At 42.3% G+C, this 27,057-nt stretch overlaps 1 protein-coding gene across 1 annotated transcript in view; it reads right to left on the bottom strand.

Moving 5' to 3' along the window:
- Positions 1 to 27,057, bottom strand: part of LOC117264469 (uncharacterized) — a 100,624-nt gene that overhangs the window by 1,682 nt on the left and 71,885 nt on the right. Inside the window, exons 24-30 of the mRNA XM_078162608.1 lie at positions 23,228 to 23,299; positions 22,678 to 22,713; positions 18,610 to 18,654; positions 9,579 to 9,611; positions 7,290 to 7,436; positions 6,953 to 7,007; positions 2,446 to 2,640 (exon numbers count right to left, since the gene is read on the bottom strand). Of these exons, the coding sequence (XP_078018734.1) occupies positions 2,446 to 2,640; positions 6,953 to 7,007; positions 7,290 to 7,436; positions 9,579 to 9,611; positions 18,610 to 18,654; positions 22,678 to 22,713; positions 23,228 to 23,299 (583 nt within the window). The remainder of the gene's footprint in view (positions 1 to 2,445; positions 2,641 to 6,952; positions 7,008 to 7,289; positions 7,437 to 9,578; positions 9,612 to 18,609; positions 18,655 to 22,677; positions 22,714 to 23,227; positions 23,300 to 27,057) is intronic.

The following is a 27,057-nucleotide window of genomic DNA, read 5'->3' as shown; positions in this document are numbered from 1 at the left end:
CCCTGCACTAGGTGTCAAGTCAGAGAATGACCAAAGTCAGTGGGATTCACCTTCGGGGTGACATGAATGTCTTTGCAAAATATCATCTCAATCTTTGTCAGGTATTAAAGTGATGGACTGACAGACATGAGAGTCTGAAACTGAATCTGTTCACTGAGTGGCTCATAAAGAACCAAACCACACTGTTAAAAGGGTACTGCAGTGATTTAGTCTTTTACTCCCATACAGTTTGGGGACTTGCAAGAGTCAGATTAAATGAGATTAAATGGTCTTTTGGTCCCTATAGCAGCTCCAAAATGGTTGATCCTCCACTTGCTACAATCCAACTTAATTGTGTCTTTCATTAGGCTCTCCCAGGATGGTACATTTCCACCTCTTTCTAACTCCCAAGCCTCCAATTTGAGACACAGGCTCTCTGATTAAACTCTCTTCTCTCGAGTCCAGATTTCAGCCTCTTCCCGCAGTGTTTTCAGCCAAGCTTGACACTATGAAGTTGCTGTTGTCCAGGGGTGGAGCAGAGGGGTGGCGTCTGGGGCTCCACCCCCACATGTTTTCTCCAAAGTCCTGAATCTATGCTATTCCTGAAATAAATCTAATATAATTGAGTTAATGTTCTTCTGTTGGCCGAATATTCTGAAGTCTTGAGGACTTAATCTACTTTGCATTGTTGGGGAACCCCTGATTTGCATCTAGAGCAGCCCAGGTTATTATGGGAGGGGTTCAAATGAACTTTTATGTTAATCACACTTCACTCTGCTCAGCGCTCTGTTGCTCCGTCTCCCAGACAGAGTGCCTAGAGTTCGGTGCCCTGGATAACCAAACAGTACATTTGAATTTACGAATGGTCCAGTTTGTGTCAGAGTGAGCTCCAGCACTCGAAATGAGTATTTCTGAACGCACCACTCACATCATCTCCCTCCACTGTCTGAAAGAAGTCAACAGAACTTGCTAGCTAGTGCTAGCTAATGTCTTTGCAGAATCCACCCTTTGTCAAGACCCGCCCATGCCCCCCCCCCCCCCCCCCCTCCCCCTTAGTTACTGTTGCTGGGTTCGACAAGCCAAGCCTCGCTGGGGTTCATTCCCATAGGAAACAATGGAAAATACTGGGAGATTTAACTTTCTCGTAATTTGAATTGAATCGATCGGTCTGTCCAAAACGCAGTATCAGTGATAGAGAACAAACGTGGCTACAGTTGAGTGAACAGGTATTACATGACATATCCGAAAACTTGTGAAAATCGTCGTTTTGTCCCGATGTCTGACGTTAGCCATGGCCACTAATGTGAGCTGCCCTCCCACGGTTGCTAGCTCTCTCGCCCCTCGAGTATGTCAGTGACTGGAATAAAAACTACTCCGGGAATACGTTCTGGATATCTCGAGTCACATAATATAACTCACTGATTTATCCACGTTTGCCAGCTAGAGAGCTCTGGGAGAACACAGCCTGGGGCGGTGTTTGATGAACCCCAGTAAGTTAGCAACTGTTGCTATGGGGAGGAGCACTCTGGTTGGTGGGTCAGTTGTTTTGCCTCCAGCTAAGCCTCGCCCACCAAAACACGTAAGCTTATTTACCAACAGTAAAAGGGTCTATGTTATGTAACTTTAAAATAGTACGATCAGGCAGTGTTTGTCTCCTTTTTAGACATCAGGATTGAAAATTAGTCATCCTCAACATATGTTGTGCTCTGGTTTCAGAGGGATGAAGACAGTTTGAGAACAATTGGATACAAAATAGGATGTAGACTCTACAGGATTCTTTTTTTACTTTGCAATTATCATGTTTTTCCCAAATGATGTACAGAGTTTTAGGCATTCTGTTATCTCAGGTGGCTTGAAAATTAGTGCATAAAGCTGCGCTAAATTGTGGAAAATCTCCATCAGGGAAACATGCCCCTGGACTCCCCTAGGTTTGGACCGAGCCCTGAATGTTTACAACGTCTGGCTCCGCCCCTGCCATTCTTCTGACCTAACGAGTGGAAATGGAACACAGCAGAGGAGTGGTACAGTTTGGCATCTTTCACAGCTGATTAGCCACTCCCCGTCTTGAAGTGGTGATAAATCAAAGACAGCTCATTGAGATGGGTTTGCATTCAGTATTTGTTGTCTTTTGCTCTGCTGACTTTCACTGATGTTCGCTCCTTTAATGATCTTGTTTTATGGGCTACAGTGAACATCAACACATCCAATTTGTTCATCGTTGACACTTTTTTGATTTTAATCGTTGATGAAAGCAGCAATAAATTTCGTCCTAGCTCTTGTTCATGAAGTTGTGTTGTTATTTATTGTCTTGTTTTCATCAGGGATAAGAGACGGATTGAGAGATTTTTGTTATCATTTCACGCCGAGGATCCAACACCACTGACGTAAAAAGGAGCATTAAATACAGATAACACATATCAGTCATACTGTGTTGATCATCCCTGAACAAATTACAGGTCATATCACCTTTCAGGCCTACAGGACCCTGCCTTCCAGGAGGTCCTGGGTAACCGGGATTGCCACTCCTGCCAGGGTAGCCTGGAGTTCCCATTGAGCCTTTGGGTCCTGGTGCTCCTGGATCGCCCGGAGGTCCTTTCACACTCTGGCAGGGTTCACACCTAGGTGGGGGGGCCAGAGTCTGGAGCAGAGCTGGAAGTTGATCTGCAGGGCACAGCCAGAGTGTGCTGAGTAATCCATGAGTTTATTACATATTATGTAAAAACAGCTTTCTTAACAGTCTGACCACAGAATTGTGCATGCATAACCACATAGAAAATCCATGTTTATACAGTGTATGCATATATGTATCATAGAAATGTGACATCATATACTTCCTCAGTTGTATTCAGTGTTCTATGAAATATTTGGGATTTCAAGATTCTCGGGTTTTGTCATGTTAAGCCTGGTTTCCATCAAATACCATTAGTATGGTACCTCTGGAACCAAAAGTAACCCTTCAGACATGGTACCTCGACCCTAGGCTCATTTGGCGTTTCCACCACACTCACTGCTTCATCCAGCACTTGCTGTATTTCCTCTTCAGCAGTGACACAGATGGAAGTCTGCACCTCGTTTATCGTCCATAGAAAGAGGCTGCACGCCCATTTACAGAACAAAATAAAACAGGCTGCAGTGAGAGTCTCTCTCCATGGGATATTTAAAAATAGCATATTTGGTAAGTGTCGCCAGAGCCTACAGAACCAACGCTCTGCAACACTTTTTTTCCACTCGTGAAGATCCACTCATTACTAAAAGTGTATGTTATCCAAGAGAGACAATAACAACTAAAGTCATGGTCAAACAGTGAAATTGCTGGCAGGCAGCCAAGAGAATTAAGTTATGTTTTCAACGACTGCTGCTGCTGCTGCAAGAGGCAACAAAATATCCTTTATTTTTATAGTTACAGTTTATTAATATATGTAAAACATGAGCCTCAAAACCAGACACAACTCAGCCCTGAGCGGAGTGACCGTCCTCTACTGACCAATCAGACTGCAGTGTTCACAGCTCCACCTTTTAGTACCAGATCTGTGTGCTAGGTACCCCAACAGAGGGGGGACCAAACATGGGGACGCTAAGGAACGCTTCTGTTGGTACCATCCACAACTTTTCACTGTGGAAACGGGAAAGAAAACGTACTGAACTGAACTGAACTGTAGTGCTTGGTGGAAATCGGGCTTTGGGTGCCATGACTTCGGAATCAGTAGCCAATCAAGAGCCTGCTTGCTGAAGACATATTGGGTTGTTTGCACTAAAATGACCTGATATTCTTCAGCCCAGTCGCCAGAAGAAAATGTTGTCATTGTATGTTTCTGCTAACCACAAATACATTTCATAGGTATTATTTCAACGTTTTCAAAGTGACGTACACGAGCCGACATCGTCATAGGGAGGTGGATGGCGTGTCACACAGAGAGCGATTGTTTTTTACTTAGACATCACAGTGTTTTCAGGTAGGATTTTGCCCCCAAAATCGGGTATTTCAGGCCAAAAACTGATCTTTTCTGAACCATAACCAAGTGTTTTTTATTACCTAACCACAAATTAACCAAAGCACTGTTGAAATGTAAAGTTTCCACCTCTCTGCTATAATAACAAACAAAACAAACATATCCTGGGTTTGCAGAAATGTAAAATGCTAACATTTTTGCTGGTGATTGGGTTGCATTTGTAACATCACTGCAAATTGGACGAACTATCTTTAGATCATTTTAAGTCTTCTGTTTGTGTTCCTTGTTTCATGTTATTCATTCATGTTTAATCTGCTTCCTGTTTTATTTTGTAGATTCTCTCCTCATGTGTCATGTCTGGTTTTACTTCCTGTCTTTGTGTGTTTTCCCGCTTGTTTTCTGTCACACCTGTCTTGTTAGTCCTTCCCTGTTCCCAGAGTCTTCCCTTCACACCTGTGTATTAGTCTCGTCTGCTCCACCTGAATGTTCCCCTCCACACCCTTGTTGTTAGCCAATCTCCGGCCCAATTCCAATCCGGCCCCTAAAGACTCAAGCCCTGAACCCTCACTGACTTAACTGACGTCAGCTGTAAGTGATTGAGTGTGAGAGTCTGAGAGACCGTTTACATGTACACAGTGATTTTTATAAACGGAGACATCTTCCTTCGTTTGTGCCCTTCGTTTACACGCAAACAGAGATTTATCCTCTGAAAACGAGTCTTTCTAAAAACTCTGGCCAGAGTCGAGATTTTGGAAAACTCCGGTTGCGGGTTTGCATGTAAACTGAGATAAACGGAGATAAACGGAGTTATAGGCAGCCCATGTCACAGTATGCGCCGGAACTTGCGCCTGTGTAAAAAGTGCGACCTATGTTGCTATGGTGACAATGGATACATGGAAGGCTTGAGCTTCTCGTTACACTGCCACCTACAGGTTTGGCATGCTCTTGTGTATATATACACAGGTAAGTGTAAATGAAGATCTTTTTGAAAACGGAGACGGTGAAATGTCCGTTTATGAAAATAGCCGGTAACGTGTAAACGGCGTCTAAAAGGGCTTCGGATGCTACAAATAGGAATGGGACAGCACTTATCCCCCTCTCTACAAAATGTTGTTAACATTGGCGGCTCTGGGCGTGATCATATATTCCACACACAAAGAATATATATCTAGATAGATAGATAGATCTATCTATCTAACTGTGGGTAATTTCCTTACCGTAAGTCCGCATCGATGCTGACCTACGGTAAGGGGGCATAAAGGGCTCACTCACTGACTCACTGACTTGACGATTTGACAATGGGACAGCCCTCACACACTCACGCACTTCACATGAACGCGCCTCGAAGGCCCAATTCCAATCCGATCCCTTACAGACTCACTGACTTAGAGGCGCGTTCATGTGAAGTGCGTGAGTGTGTGAGGGCTGTCCCACTGTCAAATCGTCAAGTCAGTGAGTCAGTGAGTGAGCCCTTTATGCCCCCTTACCGTAGGTCAGCATCGATGCGGACTTACGGTAAGGAAATTACCCACAGTTCATAGCGTTGTGATGTCAAATACAGGGGTTGCCCTCGGAACACCGGAAGTGTTATAAAAAAACGAAAACACGGTCGGCAGATATGCAAACGGTAACATTATGGAAGGAGACCGAAAAAAACAGATAGATAAACAATGAAACATTACATTGACAAGGATTTAAGATGGTACATAAACACACATGAAGTCAGAGGAATACCAGTGGTTATATTCCACACATAAAGAATATATATCTATATCTATCTATCTATCTATCTATCTATCTATCTATAGATATATATTCTTTGTGTGTGGAATATATGCTGACAATAACCGATAAATGATCACGCCCAGAGCCGCCAGTGTCAACAACATTTTGTAGAGAGGGGGACAAGTGCTGTCCCATTCCTATTTGTAGCATCCGGAGCCCTTTCAGACTCTCACACTCAATCACTTACAGCTGACATCAGTTAAGTCAGTGAGGGTTCAGGGCTTGAGTCTTTAGGGGCAGGATTGGAATTGGGCCTAAGTCAGTGAGTCTATAAGGGATCGGATTGGAATTGGGCCTCCATTTCCCTCCTGTTGCCTGTGTCCTCCTCCTCCAGCTGTGTCTCGTTCTTGTGATTAGTTTTCTGTGTATATATACCTGTGTGTTTCCATTTGTTCTTTGTCAGTTTGTCTGTGTTCGTTCCCTTGTTCCTGCTCTGTTTCCTGCCTGGTCTCTTGTGTTCTGTTTTGGATTTCTTCCCTGTATTCATCATGTTATCCTGTTTGGTTTTCAGTTTAGTTCTGGTAATTCTTTTGTCATTTGGACTTTAGTTAGCTGCATTTGGGTCCTTTTCTGAACTGACAAAAACTGCATGTAATCAAATGAAAATTCAATTTTGCAGCTTTGTCAGCTTTTCCATCGTTGGACAAAAGACTTTTACTTTACCAAGTTTGTCTTTGCTGGTTTAGGTAAATGGAGGGGATCTTATTTATATTTGTCATTCACAGCTACATCCAAAAACAGTTGTAGATTTTGATTGGATATTAGTGTTTTATCCATTCAGTCACATAAATAGCCTACCGTAGTTTTTATCAGCAATTGCAAAACATAAATACATGTAATGATAAAGAGGCTGTTTGTAGCGATAAATATCACCAACAGCTCCCGTCCTCTCTATGGAGCTTTAGTGTCTTTCAACTGACTGTCTCAGTTTTCTCTTAACACTCTAACACTTGTTCACCAAACATCGGACAGTGTTTCCATGGAGACTGTTTGTTTGCTTGGACGCACGCTTGTGACGCCTGTTATCGCCTTTAGAGAGAGAATAATCGCCTGAATGATTCTCCAGATACCCTGCTTTAACCCTAGTTTGTAATAATCAGTGTAAATCGATCAAAGAAAAGTTCAGCTCCACGTCTGAGACAGCTCTCAGCAGCACTTGGGGCTGGGGGGAAGTTTCAGACCCGGGCTTTCATACTGTGGTTCTCAGCAAAGTGACATAAAAACAAACAGATACTTACTACGCAGAACATCAGTGCAGAGCTTTAGAAGATGTTCATCTGAGGGAAGCTTGCCCTGCAACACACAATTACACTTTGATTCAGCTGAATCCACTGTGGGACTGGGAAAACAGGCTCAACCTGTGATTGAGCGTGCCTGCAGATTTACAGGATCTTCTCAACGCTCCACTCTCTGTCTTCACGTAGCCCACACACACTGACAGAAACGCTCCCATTACCCCCAAACATAACTCCTCCAATCCAGACAGGAAATCACTGACTGTTTCTTTCAGCCCTTTTTTTTTTTTTTTTTTTTTTAATCCGCTTAGAGGAGATGGTTAGGAAGAGGTTCACTCACAGGTTTCCCCGGATATCCTGGTTGGCCTGGTTGGCCTGGCAACCCGTCCTGGCCAGGAAATCCCCTGGGACCAACAGCACCCATGTGGCCCATGTCCCCTTTCTTTCCTTCAGGCCCCCTGTGGCCTACATCACCTGTCACTCCTGGCTGAAGAAGCAAGAGAAGGTGAAATAGAGTCATATTTCACAGTCATTGACTAAATTATGTCATCTCCTACATAAAGATCAACTGCCAGCGAGTGACGAGCTTTGCTGAATAAGAGATGCTCAGGATTTAAAGAGTTCTGAGAGTTGCGTCTCTTTTTGTAACCTTTCCAAATCCAATAATACAAGAGCACAGCCTGTGTGTAAGGTATGGATGAAACTTTATTTGTCTGCTCCAATACAAGCTGCAATCATTAGCATGTCTGGCTAACTGGCCCTGGATGCTAACAGAGCTAGCTAAACTTAGGGAGTCTATCCTGCCCCAGAGCAACGTAACAAAAACAGTCTAATCGTATATTTGTCCTTATAAATATATAAAATGCTCGGGCTCACTAACTCAGCAATGCAATACATACGGTGGCCCTTACAGCTCAACACACTGCAAATTAAGAAAAGTGTGGATTATGAAGTTATTAAAATCAGCTATCCATCAAATGTCATTTTTTATGCCCCCATACAGCCGATAGCTGGAGGCATTATGTTTTCAAGGTGTTGCAAGAATTCCTTAAAAATAGGCACAAACGTCCACTTGGACTCATCAATGAACTGACTAGATTTTGGTGGTCATAGGTTAAAGGTCAAGGTCACCGTTACCTGGTTTGTCTCATTCTTGTGAACACAATATCTCAAGAACACCCTCAAATGAATACCTTCAAATTTGGCACAAACATCCTTTCGGACTCAACTATGATTTGATCAGATATTTTTGCTGGTTTAAAGGTTAAGGTCACTGCAACCTTTAGTCTGTCTTATTCTCATGAATGGGATATCTCAAGAACGCCTTGGCGGCATTTTCTCAAATTTGGCACAAACATCCACTTGGATTCAACAATAAAGTCATTAAATTTTTGTGGTTATGGAATGGAATAAAATGATGAAGTAATGACAGTTTATATCCAAAAGGTCAAAGGTCAACCTCATGGTGACAACATAATGTTCTGCAAAAACACTTTTCTGGCCATTATTCAGCCTCACATCAGGAACAGAAGAGGAGATATTTGGTCAGACACTGAATTGGTGACTCCAATCTTGGTATTTCCATTAACCTAGCGTTAGCCTTTCTCTTATTGTTAAAATATCTAGCCAACTTTGATACCTTCATAAGCTACAAACCATGGCAACAAGTGAGTACTAGCATGTGCATCACTTTTTGGTGTCATGCAGCACTTTTGCTTGTGCCAAACCTATTTGCATGTGTTGTCATAATTTACAGTGTGTTAAGCTCTCAGGGTCACCGTTAACACAAGACCAATGCTGTGTCTTTAAATCCATGTCTTCGTGGATCATCACCTTGTATGGCTGCTGAGTTTATGCGTGAGACATGTAGCTTTAGCCTCAGTCTGTTAGCACAGTAGCCAAGTGGGTATTTAAGACTCATTTTCTTGGGGCTTGTTTTAAAATAAGTCAACTGGAAACATTAAAAGACAGCATGGAGCTAAACTAGCTTTCTTAGCTCGATAGCTACAGCTGATAAAATCTGCCAGCGGACTCCAGCGAGCAATGAGAGGCTGCCTTTTTCTACCTCTGTCTGAAAACAAACACCCACTGTTTCAAAAATGACTCCATATTTCAAGGTGTAAATCTGCCACCTGATCATTGCAAACTGCAAAGCATGCAAGAATGGAACGTTTGACAGACAGGTGTAGCAGCAGTAAGGAGGGCTGGCTTAGCAGATCGTCAATTATCCTAATTAGATCTATACACAGCATTCCATTTTTTTTTTTTTTTACTCTCGTTACTTTTTTTTTTTGTGATCAAGAAGCATGCTAATACAGTGTGCACTGTTATCAAATGATATTCCACAAATGATACGGCACTTGCACAACTGAGAGAAGCTGTATCTCCATAAATTGTGATTCTGCAGACAGTACATTAAGTGTTTGATATTTCAGATGTGTGCGCCTTTAGAAACAAGGGCTTTTGTGATGTATATTTTTGCCCGGGGGGCCAGATTTCCCCAGGCCTGGAGGTATTGGCTCTGTAAGTCTTCTATAGCAGCTGTGCAGGCTTGACAGGGCTTCTCACTGCGGTGCAGAATAAGACAGAATGGATTATATCTAATACTGCAAAGTCTAATTCGACAAACCTCTCCTTTCCTTCCCCTGGGTCCCACTTCGCCCTGACGGAAGAAAGAAAAGAGAGCGGGAAGGGTGGGGAGGAAAAGAGAAGAGGGGGAAATAGAGAGAGACAGTTAGAAACTTCAGCTTACATATCAAAGGCTGAGTTAGTATGTCAGAGGAGCTATGCTCGCTGCTCTGCATTGCTGATGCAGAACCGTTCTCTTTTCTGTCAAAACCGCTGGCTTACAAAACATTTTAGATTGGTTATTGTAATGCATTCTTTAAAGCTCTTTTTCTTATTTTGCTTCTTGTTGTAATGTGATGAAAAATGCATCTGCAGATCTGTTAGTCCTCAAAAGACACCATCCAGTGGCAACACCAACTCTGGAGGAGTTTGTCATAGTGTTAGGACACATTTTATTTTTGAGATTCTGAGTGTTCTGCTTCCCTTAAAATGCTTCCTCTTTCTCATCCATATGTTCTCCTTTACTGGGAAGTGATTGTAGCCATGCTTGTGCTGTGAGAAACAAACAGACCAGCATTCCCTCAGACTGCTATGAGGAAGTTTTGTATCAGCTGAAGTATTTTTTGAAGCATTTAATGCCCACAGCACAACACAGAAACATGGCTCTGCCCATTCACACATACAGACTCAAACACTGGAGATACAACAGGGTGCCATTTATTGTAAATTAAACAGGATGGCATCTCCCACCTTTACTCAAAACCTCAAAGGAAAGCTCAGCGGGGCAACGTCGAAGTCGAAAAAGGTTCAGCTTTCTGCTAATGTCCTCTGATGCACAGTAGTGACAACCTAAAGCCTGTACCATGAAGCAAGTTTACCAGAGCCAGGCTTTTTTAGCATTAGTTGCCTCAACAAACCGTTAAAGCCTCAGTCAAAGATAACACGTGCCATGAAGGTAGTTGCTCTGTTAACCCAGGTTTTCTTCCTCAGGCTCTGTGCGCATTCCCACAAAACTCCGAAAATTGATCGGTCATATCTCGTCTACCTCTGCCTTTGAACTACAGAAAAAAAGCTGTTGTTTAAATCGAAGTGAGAGGGGAATTCCTAATGCAACAGCTGCACATTTTACAGCTCTTAAACAGCAGATTTGAAGGTTCAGTGTGTAGGAGTAGGTGTTGGCATAACTGGGATATAATATAATAACTACTAGTCCATAGCCATTGGTAGCTTTGTCACCTTCTACCTATGCCAATCCTCAATGCCTATGTGCAGTTTCACATAGATTGACCATGTCAGTGAGTAGAAAAACGTGGGACAGACAGAATGACTGACTGACAGAATGACACACTGACAGTTTCCGTGATTATGTACAGCATACCATACCATGACTTAGTCATACCAAAAATTAGAAACACCAACATTGGTCCACAGGGGGAGCCACAGCGATCGCTCGCATTTTAGCCATTTTGAAGCATTTTTCTGTTGTTATAGCGCCACCCAGTTGCCAATTAGAGTTAAATTTCTCCAGTCACCTTGAGGCGTCCTGTTCTACATATCTACCAAGTTTATTAAAAATCCATATGGCGGTTAGGCCTAGATAAGAAATGAGCTCTCTAGCGCCCCCATTTTGTTTGATGGGGTCAATAATGGAGGGGTCCCCTCAGATTATGTGTGGTCATATGCCTACAAAGTTGCGTGGTGATGGGTGAAACCCTTGAGATGTTATACACCTTTATGTGATGAGCCACGCCCTCCGCAATATTCATTGCCTTATAGAAGCTCAGTTTTAGTAAGTTTTCCAACTTTTGCCAAGAGGGAACTTTAGATATTGGTCCCTAGATTATGTTCACCCAGTTTCATGCAGGTCGCTCAAACTTCCTAGGAAGAGATCCATTTGAAGTGTTTTTCAAAAAAATCAAAATGGCGGAAAATCTATATAAGCGGAAGTTATGGGTTCTTGAGGCAAATGTGTTCCTCATGGGGAGAGGCATCTCTGTGCAAAGTTTCATGTCTCTACGACATACGGGGCATGAGATATGCCCATTCAAAGTTTGACATTTCAATCGGTTGCTATAGCGCCCCCCTTTGGCCAATTGATGTAATATTGCTTCATTGGCATCCTCCCATGACCCTCTACCACTGTGCCAAATTTCACATGGATTGACCAAGTCAGTGAGGAGAAAAACGTGGAACAGACACACACACACAGTTTTCGTCATTATATAGTAAGATGTTCACTGAAGGTTATAATCAACTGAAAATAGGAATTGTGTTTTAGTCACCTTAGAATGAGCCATTTATATCTATGGAGGAAGCAGGTCGCTGTCTACAGTGATCACCATGTTGCACAGCCATGTTTCCACAGCAGCCCAGAATGGACAAACCAAACACTGGCTCTAGATCAGTGGTTCCCAACTAGTGGGACTGGCTGTGATTGTGGGTCGTGGGTCCATTCTGAATGGACCTGAGTGGACCTTACTAATAACTAAGGAGAAATCTGGACATGGTGGCTGGACCAGTTGGTAACCACTGCTCTAGATGGGGACATTCGGCTGTAAAATACAAGCAGTGTAAAATGGGTTTTGTAAAGTCAAGACCAAGCATAAAAACATAATCAGTGAAAAGTGGTAGTGTTAAGGTTTAAAGACCTATAATAACTTTAATAATATTGTGAGTTACTACTGTGCACTACCTGTGATTTAATAGATGGCCTCTTTAAGAGCCAGCGTGGGCAAATGTCCCAAGAACACTACAAACATAATCGGTAGATAAGAGAGAGCAAGAACAACCTTGTGAATAAAATAACTGTATTCTTGATGAGATTTTCAACATCACTGATATACTGTAGAAAATAATAAGGCAACTCAGTGCGTATAGTTTGTACTACTGAGATTGCAAGGTAAGTTTGCACTGAGAATGTATTCCCTCAGCTGAGGATCTATATCACTCAGAGACTTTAAGTGGGCCTATTTGTAAGGAGTTGGTTAGTGAAAGGCGCATTTTAGCTGCTGAACACAAACTGGTCCGACCAGGTTTGCTGTGCAGCATAAGTTACCACACAGGCCTCGCCAGGATGAAAGAGATCCACCTTCATGATACAGAGAACTCTGGCTTCGTGGCACACCCCGTGAAATCAACTGATCACGGCCATTTTCCCTCTCTCATGCAACTGAAGCACAGATTTGTTTTCTACTTCACGAAACTACACAAGAACTTCAAACACAAAGAAAAAAGCCAATGAAAAAGAAATAAGCTGGTTTTCTCAGGCAGCAGCTTCCCAGAATTTTAACAAGCTGCCAGGACTTGAATGGCTAAAACGATGCACGGTAACACCAGTATAGTGGCAACATCATATGCTAACTGGCCCTTTGGAGCTCAGTATGTAAATTTACACGCTCAACATAAACAAGGCCACAGACTCTTGAGAGATGAGACCTCCTGCCTCTTTGGATAACACGTATAAACACACTGTGAAGTTGAATATCCACACTGATCACCAACTGCAGCAATGGTAGCCAGTTTCGGTGCCCATGTGTTCCCAGAGGACTTTTATCTCTTTGTGCCAAGTTGAAACTTTTGTGCCTCTAGCTGCTCTTTTCAAGAAATAATCCCTTTCCCTTTAGGGACTCTTTCCTGTGATTGGCTGCCACCCTGTCTTTTCTTCTATGTCATGTCAACATGGATGTTAAATCCTAGAGATGCTCAGAATCATGAAAAGTTTGTATGTTATTCTTCAGTTCCTTTGCAGCTCCGCAAGCTCTGCTGATGACATTGTGCTGCCAACTAACTAAACATTTGCTTTGTGAAATATGAGCCCTCAGATGCAGCTACCAGGTTTGTTACAAAGATGCTCTTTCAATCCATGATGATCTCCTAGCAACGCTCACATTGTAGTCTACGTGTCTTTGCAAAACACAGAGCTCTGCGCTGTGCAACGCGCTGTAATCTGAACGCCACATTACTCCCCAGTAGAAGGCAAGTGGTAATGAGGAGGGAAACCAGGAGAACAGAACACACCCTCTCCTGAACTGCAGTGCAGAGGCATATTTATTTTACCCAGCAAGTATTAGGAAGTCTGTCTGAAGACAAAAATATGTCATATTCATTTCAGCGGTGACACACTTGTGATTCACTGCTGGTGCATTTAGCCTTGAGAGTGTGTCACATGGAAGCCGGGCTGCTCTCAACACTGTAGAATTACAGAGTGTGAACATTAAGCTGCATACCGAAAATACAATCGTTTTATCTGTCTCAAGTGTCACAGACAAGACTGCACAACTTTGTCTCCACATGATGCAATATAGCTGCTGCTGCACACACACACACACACACACACACACACACACACACACACATACACACACACACAAACCTCTGACTGGATTCATTGTGTAAACCCCATCAAGGGATGTGAAAATCGATACCTTAGTAATCGATACTCACTGATCAATTCTTAAATGCTACTCATTTGGTATCATTGCTATTAAAACATAAATTACAAAGCTTGGCTTGAAAGCTGGAAATTGCAGATCACACAGCAATTTATATCATTATGTTTGCTCATTGCCAGTTATTGATGAGGATGATTATCCCAACGTGGATAAACATGTAAAATCAATAGTGCAATTCTGTCTCTCTCACCTCATGAAGCCTGATTTCACTCTGTGAAAATATTTTTGAGGAACTTTTCTTTCTTATCTATCCACAAGTCACCTGCTCACACAGCTCCTACACACCTGTTTCCCAATGTGTCGAAACAGCCACTTGTCATTTGGTCCCCCAGACATTTAGCACCTACTGTACCAATTTACACTTTATGTATTTTTCTTGGTGTAGGCTAGTTTTTGAAGTCTGATGGCTGGCGACCTAATAGCTAACATGCTAGTGCTAGTTTTTCAGAGGACATTTTGACATGTCACAGCAGGAAAAGCACAATAATAATTCTATTTAGCTTCTTCAGTTGTAGATGGTGATGGCCAAATGAAGCCTTATTAACCATTTTCTTTCTTTTTTGAGCCCACCCTTCACAAAGAAAACAGAACTCTCCCTGGGGGTCCCACCAGCTTTTCCGAAGGCTCGCGGCACCTATCTCTACCACTCCAGATTTAGAGATCTGAACCTGACTCCCTTTCGAACGGCGGGGGGTGACATAGGCCATTGCCCCACCCTTCTGAATGGCACTGACTTGCCATTTGTCAAATCTTTTTCTTTAAACCAATTGTGCCATCTAGTTGGTTCAGAGAACAAAGAAAGAATTCTGGGGCAACAAATTCTGCATGAATCCGACTGGGCCCAACCTAGGTAATTTCTGATTACTGCCCCCAGGCTTGAATCGTGTCGGGTTCGGGTGATTGGGTGCTAATTAGTGATGGCCAAATGAGGCCTCATGAAGTATTTTCTATATTTTCTGAGCCCACCAGATGGCGCTTTTTGTTCAACAAAAGGTTGAAAGTTTGTACTACTGAGATTCTCTCTTTAAACCATGAGCGCCATCTAGTGGGCTCAGAAAATAAAGAAAATGCTTCATGAGGCTTCATTTGGCCATCACTAGTGCTAATAAGAACCCAGGGTGCAAAACCGTATTTGTCCCCTTTTACTGGATGTCCAATAAAACCTGACTTCACCCATTTTAGGGTATTGTTTACGCTGGCTCACATTGTCATGGTTTACTGGGACACTTGAACAGAACAGAGTCATTGTTAATGTTGTTACTAACACTGGGCCAACCCTGTTTCACTCCGAAGTCATCAAAATCCAGTGCTTGGGCAGTGACTTTAGGCATCAGACACTGACGAAAAAGCCATCCTTTATTATCGGCATGATACACAGCTGGTCGCCATTATAGTTTAATGGTGTCAGAGGGAAATGCGACGGGACAAGAATGAAAGTTAGGCCTGCAAAAGCCCAAGTAGGGTGAGTAGGAGGGGTGGTGGATTGGCCCAACAGCCACTGACTTTCACGCAGGTGAGCAGTGTTCATGTCCCGTAAGACTTTAAAGCCAAACCCTGTTATTTTTTCCTAAACCCACCCACATGCTTTTGTTGTTGAAGGAACATAAAAAAATCAATTTTCAGTGTTGTACTGACGTAGTGCATTTCATTCAAGTGTATTTTGAAAGAAGACGATGCATGTAACAGGCAGAACTTGACACGGCGTCCCAGAACATCAACAACCGTTCTGGTTGGTACCCAGGGTACCTTGCATGTCGTAATGTTTGTGGCTCAGGAGGTAGAGTGTGTCGTCCACTTATTGGAGGACTGGTGGCTTGATCCCCGTCTCCTCATGTCTGCATGTTGAAGCATTCCTGAGCAGGATACTGAACCCTGAATTGCTCCCAATGTCTGTTACAATGGTGCGTGTGGGTTCAACTTGAGGCTGAGAAGCAGGTGGCATCTTGTATGATAGCCTCGACCACGTGTGACTGTGACTCATAGTGTAAAGGCAATTTGAGTGATCGGAGGAATAGAAAGGCTCTGTACATTTACCTGCACTTTTCCTGCTGTGACAAGTCAAAAAGATGGAAAAATGACAGCGATAGCTCTCTGAACTCGCTTACTTGCCAAGTTAAAGAAGTTCAGCCACCAATAACTTTCAGTTAGCAAGCTTGTTAGCTCTGTCCCTGAAGGAACACAGAGTCCAGCACAGTTTATTAAAGACATTTGTACCTGTGTGTGTCTAATAACTGTCCAACAACGATGCCCCGTCTGTGGAGCGGTTTATACCACAGCAAAGGAAAGTGGTGATTCCCTTGAAATGAATTGATTTTGTTGTTTTACAAGATGGTGTAATCGCACTCTCAGACCAGCTGCCTGTCTCTGACCTGCCCTCCTGACTTCACCTTGACAGATATCTGTGCGTCTTCAGAGTGCCTTGAAGTTGCCAGCTCTAAGTCTGTAAACTGACCATCGATTTTTAGTTCAACGCCTGTAATTCAGCCTGTCCTGCCTGAGTGTGTGGGTCCTTTCCACTGTTGCCAACAATCTGAACTGTAACACTGTGATCCTCATTTTTATTTTCAATAACTATGATGCAAATACGTTTGGATGCCGCAATTGCTGCACATGTCACAAGCCAGAGGTCAGGGTATGATAAACCATTTCTGGCCCTCAGTTGTGATGCTAGAAATATTGTGTTACCTATCTTGTGTGTTAGCAAGCAACAGTAGTTAGAAATGTGCAAACGAAAACAACTGAGCATTTTTCAGGCTTTTGAAATAAGAAAACAAACAAGCCTCAGCAGCAAATATGCAGAGAGCAGCAGTACAAGCACCGAGTCTGCTAACGTTGTAACGATACGTTATGATGTAAGGATGTTTGTTGTCTGCTAAATGCCTGTACGTTTCTCTGGGCTATTGCTGGCTGTTGTTGTCAGGTTTCTTTCCTTGTTAACTATTTGCCTCGAAGAGCACTGCGATCATCTGCTGCTGGTTTATTGGAGGTTCACAGCAACAGCCAGAAGAAGATCAGGGACCCTTTGTCAAAGACGCCCCAAAGCATTGAAACACATTACGGATAGATATCAAGGAAAGTAGTTTGCTAAATATTGCTCAAAGTAGGCCAAATATATATCTGTCCACTTTAGCCTTTAACTAGCTCTGACTTTCTGATACAGGTCTGAAACTCTTTCTAATTACGCTAGTGATGGCCAAATGAAGCCTCATGAAGCATTGTCTTTATTTTCTGAGCCCACTAGATGGTGCTTTTTGTTCAACAAAAGGTTGAAAGCACACTGAATTGCCATTCTTTGAGCCTCTCTCTTTGAACCATGAGCGCCATCTAGTGGGCTCAGAAAATAAAGAAAATGCTTCATGAGGCTTCATTTGGCCATCACTAACTTACGCTTTTACTTTTTATTTACATTTCAAGCTGCTGCAGCTCTTTTAAAGTCTTTTAAAGTCTTTTGACATTCACAATTTTTACTTTATTCCTGTATATTTCTCTTGTGTTTTTAAAATGTTTGTACCACTTATTATTGTATATATTTCATATTTCATATATTTTCATATATTTTATTTTGATCTGTTTTTGTCTTCTTGTATTTACATGTATATTACTGTCCACATACTGTTTGATTCTTTCTATCTATCTATCTATCTATCTATTGTATGGAAAGGTGCTATATAAATAAGTTTATTATATGGCTATTGTTGTCATTGTTCTTCTTCTTATTATAATTAGTTTTATCATTGTCTTTGAAATGCAGGTGGTAGGCTAATCAGAGTTTTATGGTGTTATGTCTATAATGTTAATATTAATCTCTTGCTCCCTCCCTGAGTAGACTGCATAGGGAACCTACTGTACGTGGTAAAGGTACCCTACAAGTGGATGGGCAGTTCCTGTGCGACCTACTATGAAATATAATCCTGCCAGCACCACTGGTGATCCTCATATGGTTGTTCTGAGTCTAAACACTAAAGTCATCGCTTTGCCACGAGGGCCCCGAGAGTCTGGAACACATCTCCTAAACAGATTACCTCGGCTTAGTCGGTTACCTCATCCTGTGTCCCTGCTGAAAGTTTACTTTTCCAGAACGTATTTTATTTGATTTTCTGATCTTATATCACAGTTTGGAGCTTCTGTGCTGTTTTATTCTCTCATTTTTATTTTGTCTCTTCTCATTTAGTCAGTTTTGTATTGTGCCCCGCTCTGTGCTGCTGTTTGCTTGTAGTGTTTTCTGTTTAGTCTTTTTATTGCATTTTTATGTGTTTTTATATGCTGTCTGATTTTAATCTTGTAAAGCACCTTGTAAAGTCACTTTCAGAGAGGTGTTATATTAGTAGAGTTTATTATAATCATATTTATTTTGTGATAAAGTCTTTATGGTGACTTGTATCAGGGGGATTTATGATATTAGCTACAGACAGACAAAAAATTAAAACTCAAGTTCTAACCACAAATTAGCTCCTTGTAAGTGAGGACCGACCGGCCAATATATTCCTCCTTCTCCTCATGCCCTTGTGGGGACATTTGGTCCCTTGTAACTGCACATACACACACACAAACACACACGTTTAACACTCAGACTCCCTGCTAGAGCTATAGAAACATGAGCTTCGCTGCCACCCAGTGGAAGCAGGAGGACTCTGCACTCACAGGTACACCAGGAGTCCCCGGCTCTCCATCTCTGCCTCGCTCCCCCTGCAAAGAGATACATCATTATTAACTGAATGTTTGTGTGAGTGTGTTTACACATGTGCTGGTATGGCTTCATGTTGTGTGTGTGTGTGTGTGTGTGTGTGTGTGTGTGTGTGTGTGTGTGTGTGTCTGTGTGTGTCTGTGTGTGTATCGGTCAGATTGGATGTGTGCAACAACGGGTGTGTCTATTTAGGTGTGTGTATTACTGTGTGCTGGTCCATGTCTTCATTCTGTGTGTGTGTGTGTGTGTGTGTGTGTGTGAGAGAGAGAGTGAGTGGAGAAAAGGTCATGATTACCACTAGCAGGCAATAAGAGAAACCCAGGGAGAGAGGGGATAGGAATTGGCTAGTTGTGACCTTTAACAAACCTGACTTTTTATCTCGTGTGTGGCTTTCCAACTGCATCCCGCAGCACTATAACACACTGCTCTCCTTCCTCTGCTCCTCTGGGCTCTCACACTGTTTTCCATTAGTGCACGTCAAGGGAAGCAACCGAATCAGAGCATTCATCACATGCTTTGATTGTTAACACAGCACCACTCACAAATTGAACAATGAGGGACGTACAACGGGGTGGCATCTTGTTGCTACAGTGTTAAAGTTTCTGTTTACAACATTAAGAGCATTAATATAGCAGTTTGCTATGTTCAAATGAAATGGAGTACTGGCATCCTGAGCAGCAAATGGAGTCACGTAGTGATGGCCAAATGAAGCCTCATGTAGCATTTTCTTTATTTTCTGAGCCCACTAGATGGCGCTTTTTGTTCAACGAAAGGTTGAAAGCTTCACTGAATTGCCATTCTTTGAGCCTCTCTCTTTAAACCACAAGCGCCATCTAGTGGGTTCAGAAAATAAAGAAAATGCTTCATGAGGCTTCATTTGGCCATCACTAGAGTCACGCTACCTATGTATGTGCTGTAATCCGAGCCTCTCTGTGGTTTGTTATGTTCAGTGTTGGGGATAACACTTTATGAATTATAGCAATACATCACTTTTATCAGTAACTAAGTAATATAGCAGGTTACCAACAGGATTTCAGGTAATAATGACATTTACAATTTCAGGTTACTCATTACCACCCAAAATTATCTGTTTAATGTTTTTATTTTTCATTTATCCACACTGATCCACTTCCACGAGTGCGCCACCAGTGTGTTGTGATATCATTCAGTATACGTTACATTATATAAAGGTGCCAGTGGTCGTGTACATTATCCTGCCCAGCGTGTTTCCATTCACATATCTCCCCGTCCCGGTGATCAACAAATACGGGCGAAGTTAATATATGTTGGATGTTTTTCCTTGTTTACATTCCCGACTACAGCACGCAGTCCCGTTCTTTTGCATAACTCTCTCTGCAGCGCTGCTGTAGCTGACCGGCACAGCAGGAACCAGCATAGTGCTCGTCATAATGACTTGATATCATGCCATTCCTTTTGTTGCTAACCTTAATATTTGTGTATTGTGTCTCATATCATAGGCCCACAAATGTTTATCTATATCTCAGACTCAGGCTTTGTTCCTCTGCCTGACCCTCCCTGTGTCCAAGGATATTCATTTATTTTAAACGCTCTAAGCTACATAATTGTTCTATATCATCATGATACTATTAATATAAGCAGGTGATTTAATCCAAATTGGTAACCACTTAATGTGAATGAATGAATGAATGAATGACTGAATGAATGAATGAATGGGTCAGACCTGCAGCACTCGATTTGAAATGAACTGTGATAAACTGGAGCTTCTGTGAAACAACATGACCCTCATCCATTTAAAATGAACATTTGTTCTTCTGAGGTGATTTTGGTGAAAGTAACCCAAAAGTAGTGTAATAAGGTAAGGTAAGTAACTCATTACTCTACACAGAGAGTAATACTGTAAAGTTACTTATGGCTTACAAATAAGGGTAATAAGTAATATGTAATATATTACACAGTGTTGGGCAGTAGCCTCACTACAAGTATTTACATTACTAATTTAATTGCATTTCTCAGTAGCATGGTGCTAGTGATGACCCAATGAAGCCTCATGAAGCATTTTCTTTATTTCCTGAGCCCACTAGATGGCACTCATGGTTTATTAGAGAGGCTCAAAGAATGGCAATTCAGTGTGCTTTTAACCTTTTGTTGAACAAAAAGCGCCATCTAGTGGGCTCAAAAAAACAAAGAAAATGCTTCAGGAGGCTTCATTTGGCCATCACTTGTGGTAACGTCATTAGTCTCTGAGTCGGATAGCTTTCCAGTAGTGTAGTTAATGAATTGGCCAAGTAGCCCGTTAGCGTCCGTATAAGTTACAAGCTCTGAAGAGCAACACACTTTCTTTCTGCAGAGATCTGGATAAATTTAAGGATAATAAAACTGAGGAAAAGTCATGTGACTGATGTCAGCACCACACTGAGGCATATAGACAAGGGAAGCACTTCATATGACATAATATACTAATCCTTCAGTTTATTCTGCTCGCCGCTTTCATTATTGGCTTTTCTTGGAAAGACTGGCCGTATTCTGCCTCTGATTGGCTACACTGCACTTCTTGACACGTCTCTCGTGTCCTGACCATAGAGTGTATACAGTGCCCTCCAAAAGTATTGGAACAGTGAGTCCAATTCGTTTACTTTTGTTGTAGACTGAAAACATTTGGGTTTGACATCAAAAGATGAATATGAGACAAGAGATCAACATTTCAGCTTTTATTTCCAGGTATTTACATCTGAATCTGATACACAACTTAGAAGATAGCATTATTTGTAATGGAAGCAAAAGTATTGGAACATATAAACTTAAAATAGATTAAAGTGAATGAGACTTAATATTTAGTTGCAAATCCTTTGCTTTCAATAACTGCATCAAGCCAGTTGTTGTTTGTTTTGGGGGGTTACTCCCTTCAGTCTCCTCTTCAGCAGGTAAAATGCATAGTCTATTGGGTTTAAGTCTGGAGACTGACTTGGCCAGTCTAAAACCTTCCACTTCTTGCCCCTGATGAACTCCTTTGTTGTTTTGGCAGTGTGTTTTGGGTCGTTATCTTGCTGCATGATGAAGGATCTCCCAATCAGTTTGGTTGCATCTTTCTTTAAATTAGCAGACAAAATGTTTCTGTAGACTTCTGAGTTCATTTTGCTGCTGCTATCATGTGTTACATCATCAATGAAGATGAAAGAGCCTGTCCCAGAAGAAGCCATGCAAGTCCAAGCCATGACATTACCTCCACCGTGTTTCACAGATGAGCTTGTATGTTTGGGATCATGAGCAGATCCTTTCTTTCTCCAAACTTTCGCCTTTCCATCACTTTGGAAAAAGTTAATCTTTGTCTCATCAGTCCATAAAACTTTTTCCCAGAATTTTTGAGGCTCATCTCTGTGGCTCAAGCCACCCCACGGAGGAAACTCATTTTCACTGCTTGTATCCAAGATCTCATTCTTTCGGTCACTACCCAGTAGTGATGGCCAAATGAAGCCTCATGAAGCATTTTCTTTATTTTCTGAGCCCACTAGATGACGCTTTTTGTTCAACAAAAGGTTGAAAGCACACTGAATTGCCATTCTTTGAGCCTCTCTCTTTAAACCATGAGTGCCATCTAGTGGGCTCAGAAAATAAAGAAAATGCTTCATGAGGCTTCATTTGGCCATCACTACTACCCAGAGCTCATGACCATAGGTGAGGGTTGGGACGTAGATGGACAACTAAATGGGAAGCTTTGCCTTCCGGCTCACGCTCCATTCTACCCTAACTTGTGAACAAGTCCCCAAGATACTTGAACTCCTATGCTTGATACAGTAACGCTCTCCCAATCCAGAGGGGGCAATCCACCGGTTTCTGGCAGAGAACTATGGCTTCTGACAGAAGGACATCAGAAGGAAGACTTCTCTAAAGCCAATATCTCCAACACACAGGAACTCACACCAAAACAATCTTGAGTGATAAACAGCACTACAGGTAAGGGGAAATATATGTATTTTCAATTTTGGGGGATCCCTTTAACTGTGCACATGACCTTTCAGTAAAAGTGTGAAGAAAGAGCACAGTACCTGATTTCCTTTAGGGCCCGGCTCTCCTCTCTCCCCCTAGAAAGACACTGAACATCAGAACATGTCCAACTTACAGTAATTTCTGGTCTTTGTTTTGACACTGACAGTGTGACATCCAAAACAACAGCATGCTGTTTGAGTAAATTGTAACAGAAAATTAGCATCACTGTCCTGCTGACAATATATTGTACAGAAAAACAAAGCACAGCATGTTAAAGAGACTGATCCGGATTAGGATTGCTTGCACTGTATTTATGAGCCTGGGCGTACCGCTTTTGAAGTGTGAAGGACAACCTTTAGCACCATTAAAAGTAATCATGTCATCTAAAGCAAAAAGAAATGAATAATACATTAACAAGTTTGTATTATGTTAAGCTGTCAACATTTCTACAGTACAACATGTAAATGAACTCCTGACAGATAAAGCTATGAATCATTCATAAAGTGTCGCCTCAGTTGCTATTTGTTGGCGTCGTTAAGTCCAAACAAAACCAACCAGGTCATCTATCATAATTGGTTCATGTATGTTATTGTATGAATTGACGCTCACCTTGTGACCTTTGAACCCCGGCATCCCCATGTCACCCGGCAGCCCTGGAAAACCCGGCTCTCCTGGGGAGCCCTGTTAGTGGTGAAAGATTATCAATGTTGGAAATTAATAGGTGGCATTCAGACACAGTTCACATGTTCTGTTGTTCCTCAAACTGGCCATTTATTTCACACTAAATGGAAAACAGTTGTTACCATCATGTCTTTGTTTAAAAACCTGACAAGGGAGCAGATAAAAGGAAATATAAAACTTGAGTAGTTTCCAGGTGTGTGTGTGTTTGTGTATGTGTGGCTGTCTATTCTTTCCCCCTGTGACAACTTCCCAGGCTGCTGCCGTGAAAGAAAATGTTCTTAGCCAGTAATCAAGGCTGGTTAAATGTGGGTTATAAAGATGTTTGAGTGAAAACTTTTCAAGCTCTCTTTTATTCATGACTCATTACTCATTACTGGTTTCCAAAAAGCTGAAGTAATATATGCTTGGAAGGATGGCACCTTCAAAACAACCAAGGTTACCTGTAATTAAGTAGCACAACAGAGACAACTCGGATTCTTTTTTTTTAAAATTGCCATGATTGACATTTAATTGCTCAAAACATGTCACTTAAACAAAAAAAAAAAAGCATAACTGTCACTCATGAGCGGGATCCAAAGTGCAGGCTGGTGAAGTAAGAAGTGTCTGGCAGGATGAGAGGAAACAGACGGAGAATGAGGTTGGTTAAGAAAACAGAAAAGGCAAAAGCTGTCACCCTGATCGCACCCTGATCCCTCGGGTCGGAATTAGCAGTACCCTCACTAATCTGACCGCCATGTGGAACTTTGAAATTTTCACTCTCATGCAGCCGTCAGTATAGAATAACTGGGACTGGGGAATAAAGATGCAAATAGTGTATGTTTTTTTGGCAAAGGAAGGCTAAGGGAGAGACAATCGTAGCAGGCAGCAGTGTGGGACACACTTGTATCCCTTTTCCAACAACACTGAACTGCTTCCATTTCACTTCCTGCGCCTATTCTAAAATCATTCATAGCATTCATCTGAATCTGAAAAGCTGGTTCTCAGCTGGTTATAACTGACCTAAAGTGCAAAGAGAATACGGAGAAGCCAAAAATGGAGAAGTCAAGCGAGAAACTGTCCGACAAAAAAAGGAAGTTCTTGCTTGTTTTCTTGGGTATTGTCACAGTGTGTACTTCTGACCTGCCATACATTGCCATACTCTCAGTACACCTACCTGCCAGCCTATCACCTGTCCACACATCTCCCGCTCCTGCTGGTCCACCACACCCACCTCCTCAAGCCAGTTCCTCTCACCTGTGCCTTATTACTCCCTGCCACTATACATACTATACTCCTGCTTCACAGACTCTTTTTACTAGATTGTTTATTTCCAGACTGCTTCCTTGTTGCCGACCTTTTCCGTCTCTGACTCTCCTGCTTTGCCTGCTCCCTGGTAAACCACTTCGCCTTTTGTTCCTGATGAAGAGTTCTGCTTCTGTGTTCCTGGTTTCTGTTCACCTTTGCCAGTTAGCTCTACATTAGACTCACAAGTCAGTCTTTAGACGCTTTGCTTAACGAAAGACTGATGACTTTCTCCCTGATTTTGTGTTTAGATGGGCGGATACAATTTCAGAGTTTAAAAAAACTCCCTACGTTGCAGAACCAATAGTAAATCTGCAGGGCGGTCCTTCGGTGGCTCGCTGAACTCTTGTGCTTGTAAACATAGTCCCACTAGAAACACGTGTAGCGGTACAAAATGGCTCAGCCGTGCTCGCAGAAAATGCAAGTTCAGTGGATGTTTGTCACGTTTGCGGCGACACATTCTCGCCAGCTAAAAGAAACAAACATAATCTTTTACAAGGCCATGACTCATCCGTCCAGCCAGACTATAGAGGGAATCGCCTTGTTGTTTACAAATACTTCCGGGTAGAAAACCAGCAGAGCTTTTAGCTATATATATATATAGCCTATATATCACATTTTTCACATCACTGTATCACCGTTTGGACTAATCCGATGTTTGTAAAGTCTATAAACACAATGATTGAACAAACATTACTATTTCTGTGTGCACGTTTAGCTATCACGGATATCTTAGTTACAACATGATTGAGCTAGCAAAGCAGTTTTGTGTTGCTATGTGTGGTATTTATTCAGTTTTAGGAAATCACGATGTCTAGAAAGCATCAGTGGCTGCAGCTGACAGGGACAGCTAACACTAGCAGCAAAGCTAACATCAGGACGTCATCTGTTAAAAGCCTCCCGTTGTCGGATACGACATGAAACTACTCCAGTTAGCTCAATCATGTTGTAACTAAGACATCCGCTGGAAAAAATATTTTCTTCACGGATGAGCACACGTTTGATAAAACGGAGTTAAATCTCTCGGCATCCATTTTCAAGCTCTCTGTGTGTTTGTTTCCTTGCGGACGAGAAAAGGGGGAGCGCACATTTCCAAGAAGGCGTGTCCTTTTCAAAAATGCAAGAGGCGTTGCTTTGTTGCCGGCCGTTTTAGCCAGTGTGTTAAACACACTTTAGAAAGGAGTGTCCCCAGACTATCAGAAGGCGGAGATCTCTGATTGTCTGGTGGCGAGACTAGCTCTACATTGTGAATTCACCTGTTCTGCTGCCTGTGATTTCCTGTGCTGTGGCTTACCTCACCACATGGCTGCACATCCTGCCTTTGTGTGTGCACCACAGCATCCACTCATTAAGACCGCCTGCTCCTCGACTCCTCACCAGTTCCGACCAACCTACTGTCGGGTCCTCATAGATATGATGGTTTTCCTCATGGTTTCAGATCCTCAGCTCTTCTAACATGGCCTCCTGTCTGCTCCCTCACAGTAACACTGCACATTATTGAACTTTTTGCTGTTTGTGTGCGCCCAGCAGACACCATAGACTCGCCACAGCTTCCAGACTAAGCCTGTGCCCCAGGAAGCCTCAAGCCCAGGAGCTGATCTTGCATAGTGTCTCACTTGTCTGTTTCATTACAAGACTGTTACAAACTGTCCTTCTGTCTTTGATGCTGCACCTATGACAGGCATAAACAAATACCTGTAATAACAGAACAAAAGTTGTATTTCACTACCACAGTTTACGTCTGTCATGCATTGTGCAACAACCTCTGTTGATGACACATACTTGATTACAATGGCGTCACACAAAACTGGTGGAAACGTGGGCTTGTTTGCTAGATAGCACCAAGGTTCCAAGACTCCTGATTGGAACCAGTTCAAGAATCAGAGCTAAATTGGTGGAAAGGGTTAATAGAGAGAGGAAAAGGAGAACCTGAACTGGTTCCTACACCTTTTCTCTTGCTTTGGAGTGAAAAACAGACACTATATGAAGAAAGTCCAGAACAGAAGTGGATAGAAACTTTAGGCCACAAAGTTGATTTAAAAGCGTATTTCAGCATTTTGAAACACACACTTATTTGCTTTCTTGCTAAGAGATGGATGAGAGGATACCACTGTCTTGTCTGTACATCAGCACATCAGCTACTAGTTAGAGCCCAGAGGCAATTAGACTAGTTCAGTATGCAGACTAGAAACGGAGCAACGGCTAGCCTGGCTCTCTCCAAAGTTTATGGTGGAGTTACATGCTGACGTTTTAATGTCTAGTTGTTGAGGTTGCCAGGTTTGGAACCACTGTGTCTGTATAGAAACCAAAACCTGTGCTCACCAACCGATTTCTCCAGCCCATGACCATAGGTGGAGAGGTAGTTGATGAGGTGGGTGTACTACTAGGTAGATGTGAAGGTTAAAAAGGAGTAAGTGGGTATACTCTCCCATATTTTCCAATGGCTTTTTGGCTGATAGGTAGGTAGGTATACTGTA

This window comes from Epinephelus lanceolatus, chromosome 20 (genome assembly GCF_041903045.1).
Source record: "Epinephelus lanceolatus isolate andai-2023 chromosome 20, ASM4190304v1, whole genome shotgun sequence".
NCBI classification, from domain to species: domain Eukaryota; kingdom Metazoa; phylum Chordata; class Actinopteri; order Perciformes; family Serranidae; genus Epinephelus; species Epinephelus lanceolatus.
This window is presented reverse-complemented; position numbering and strand designations above follow the sequence as displayed.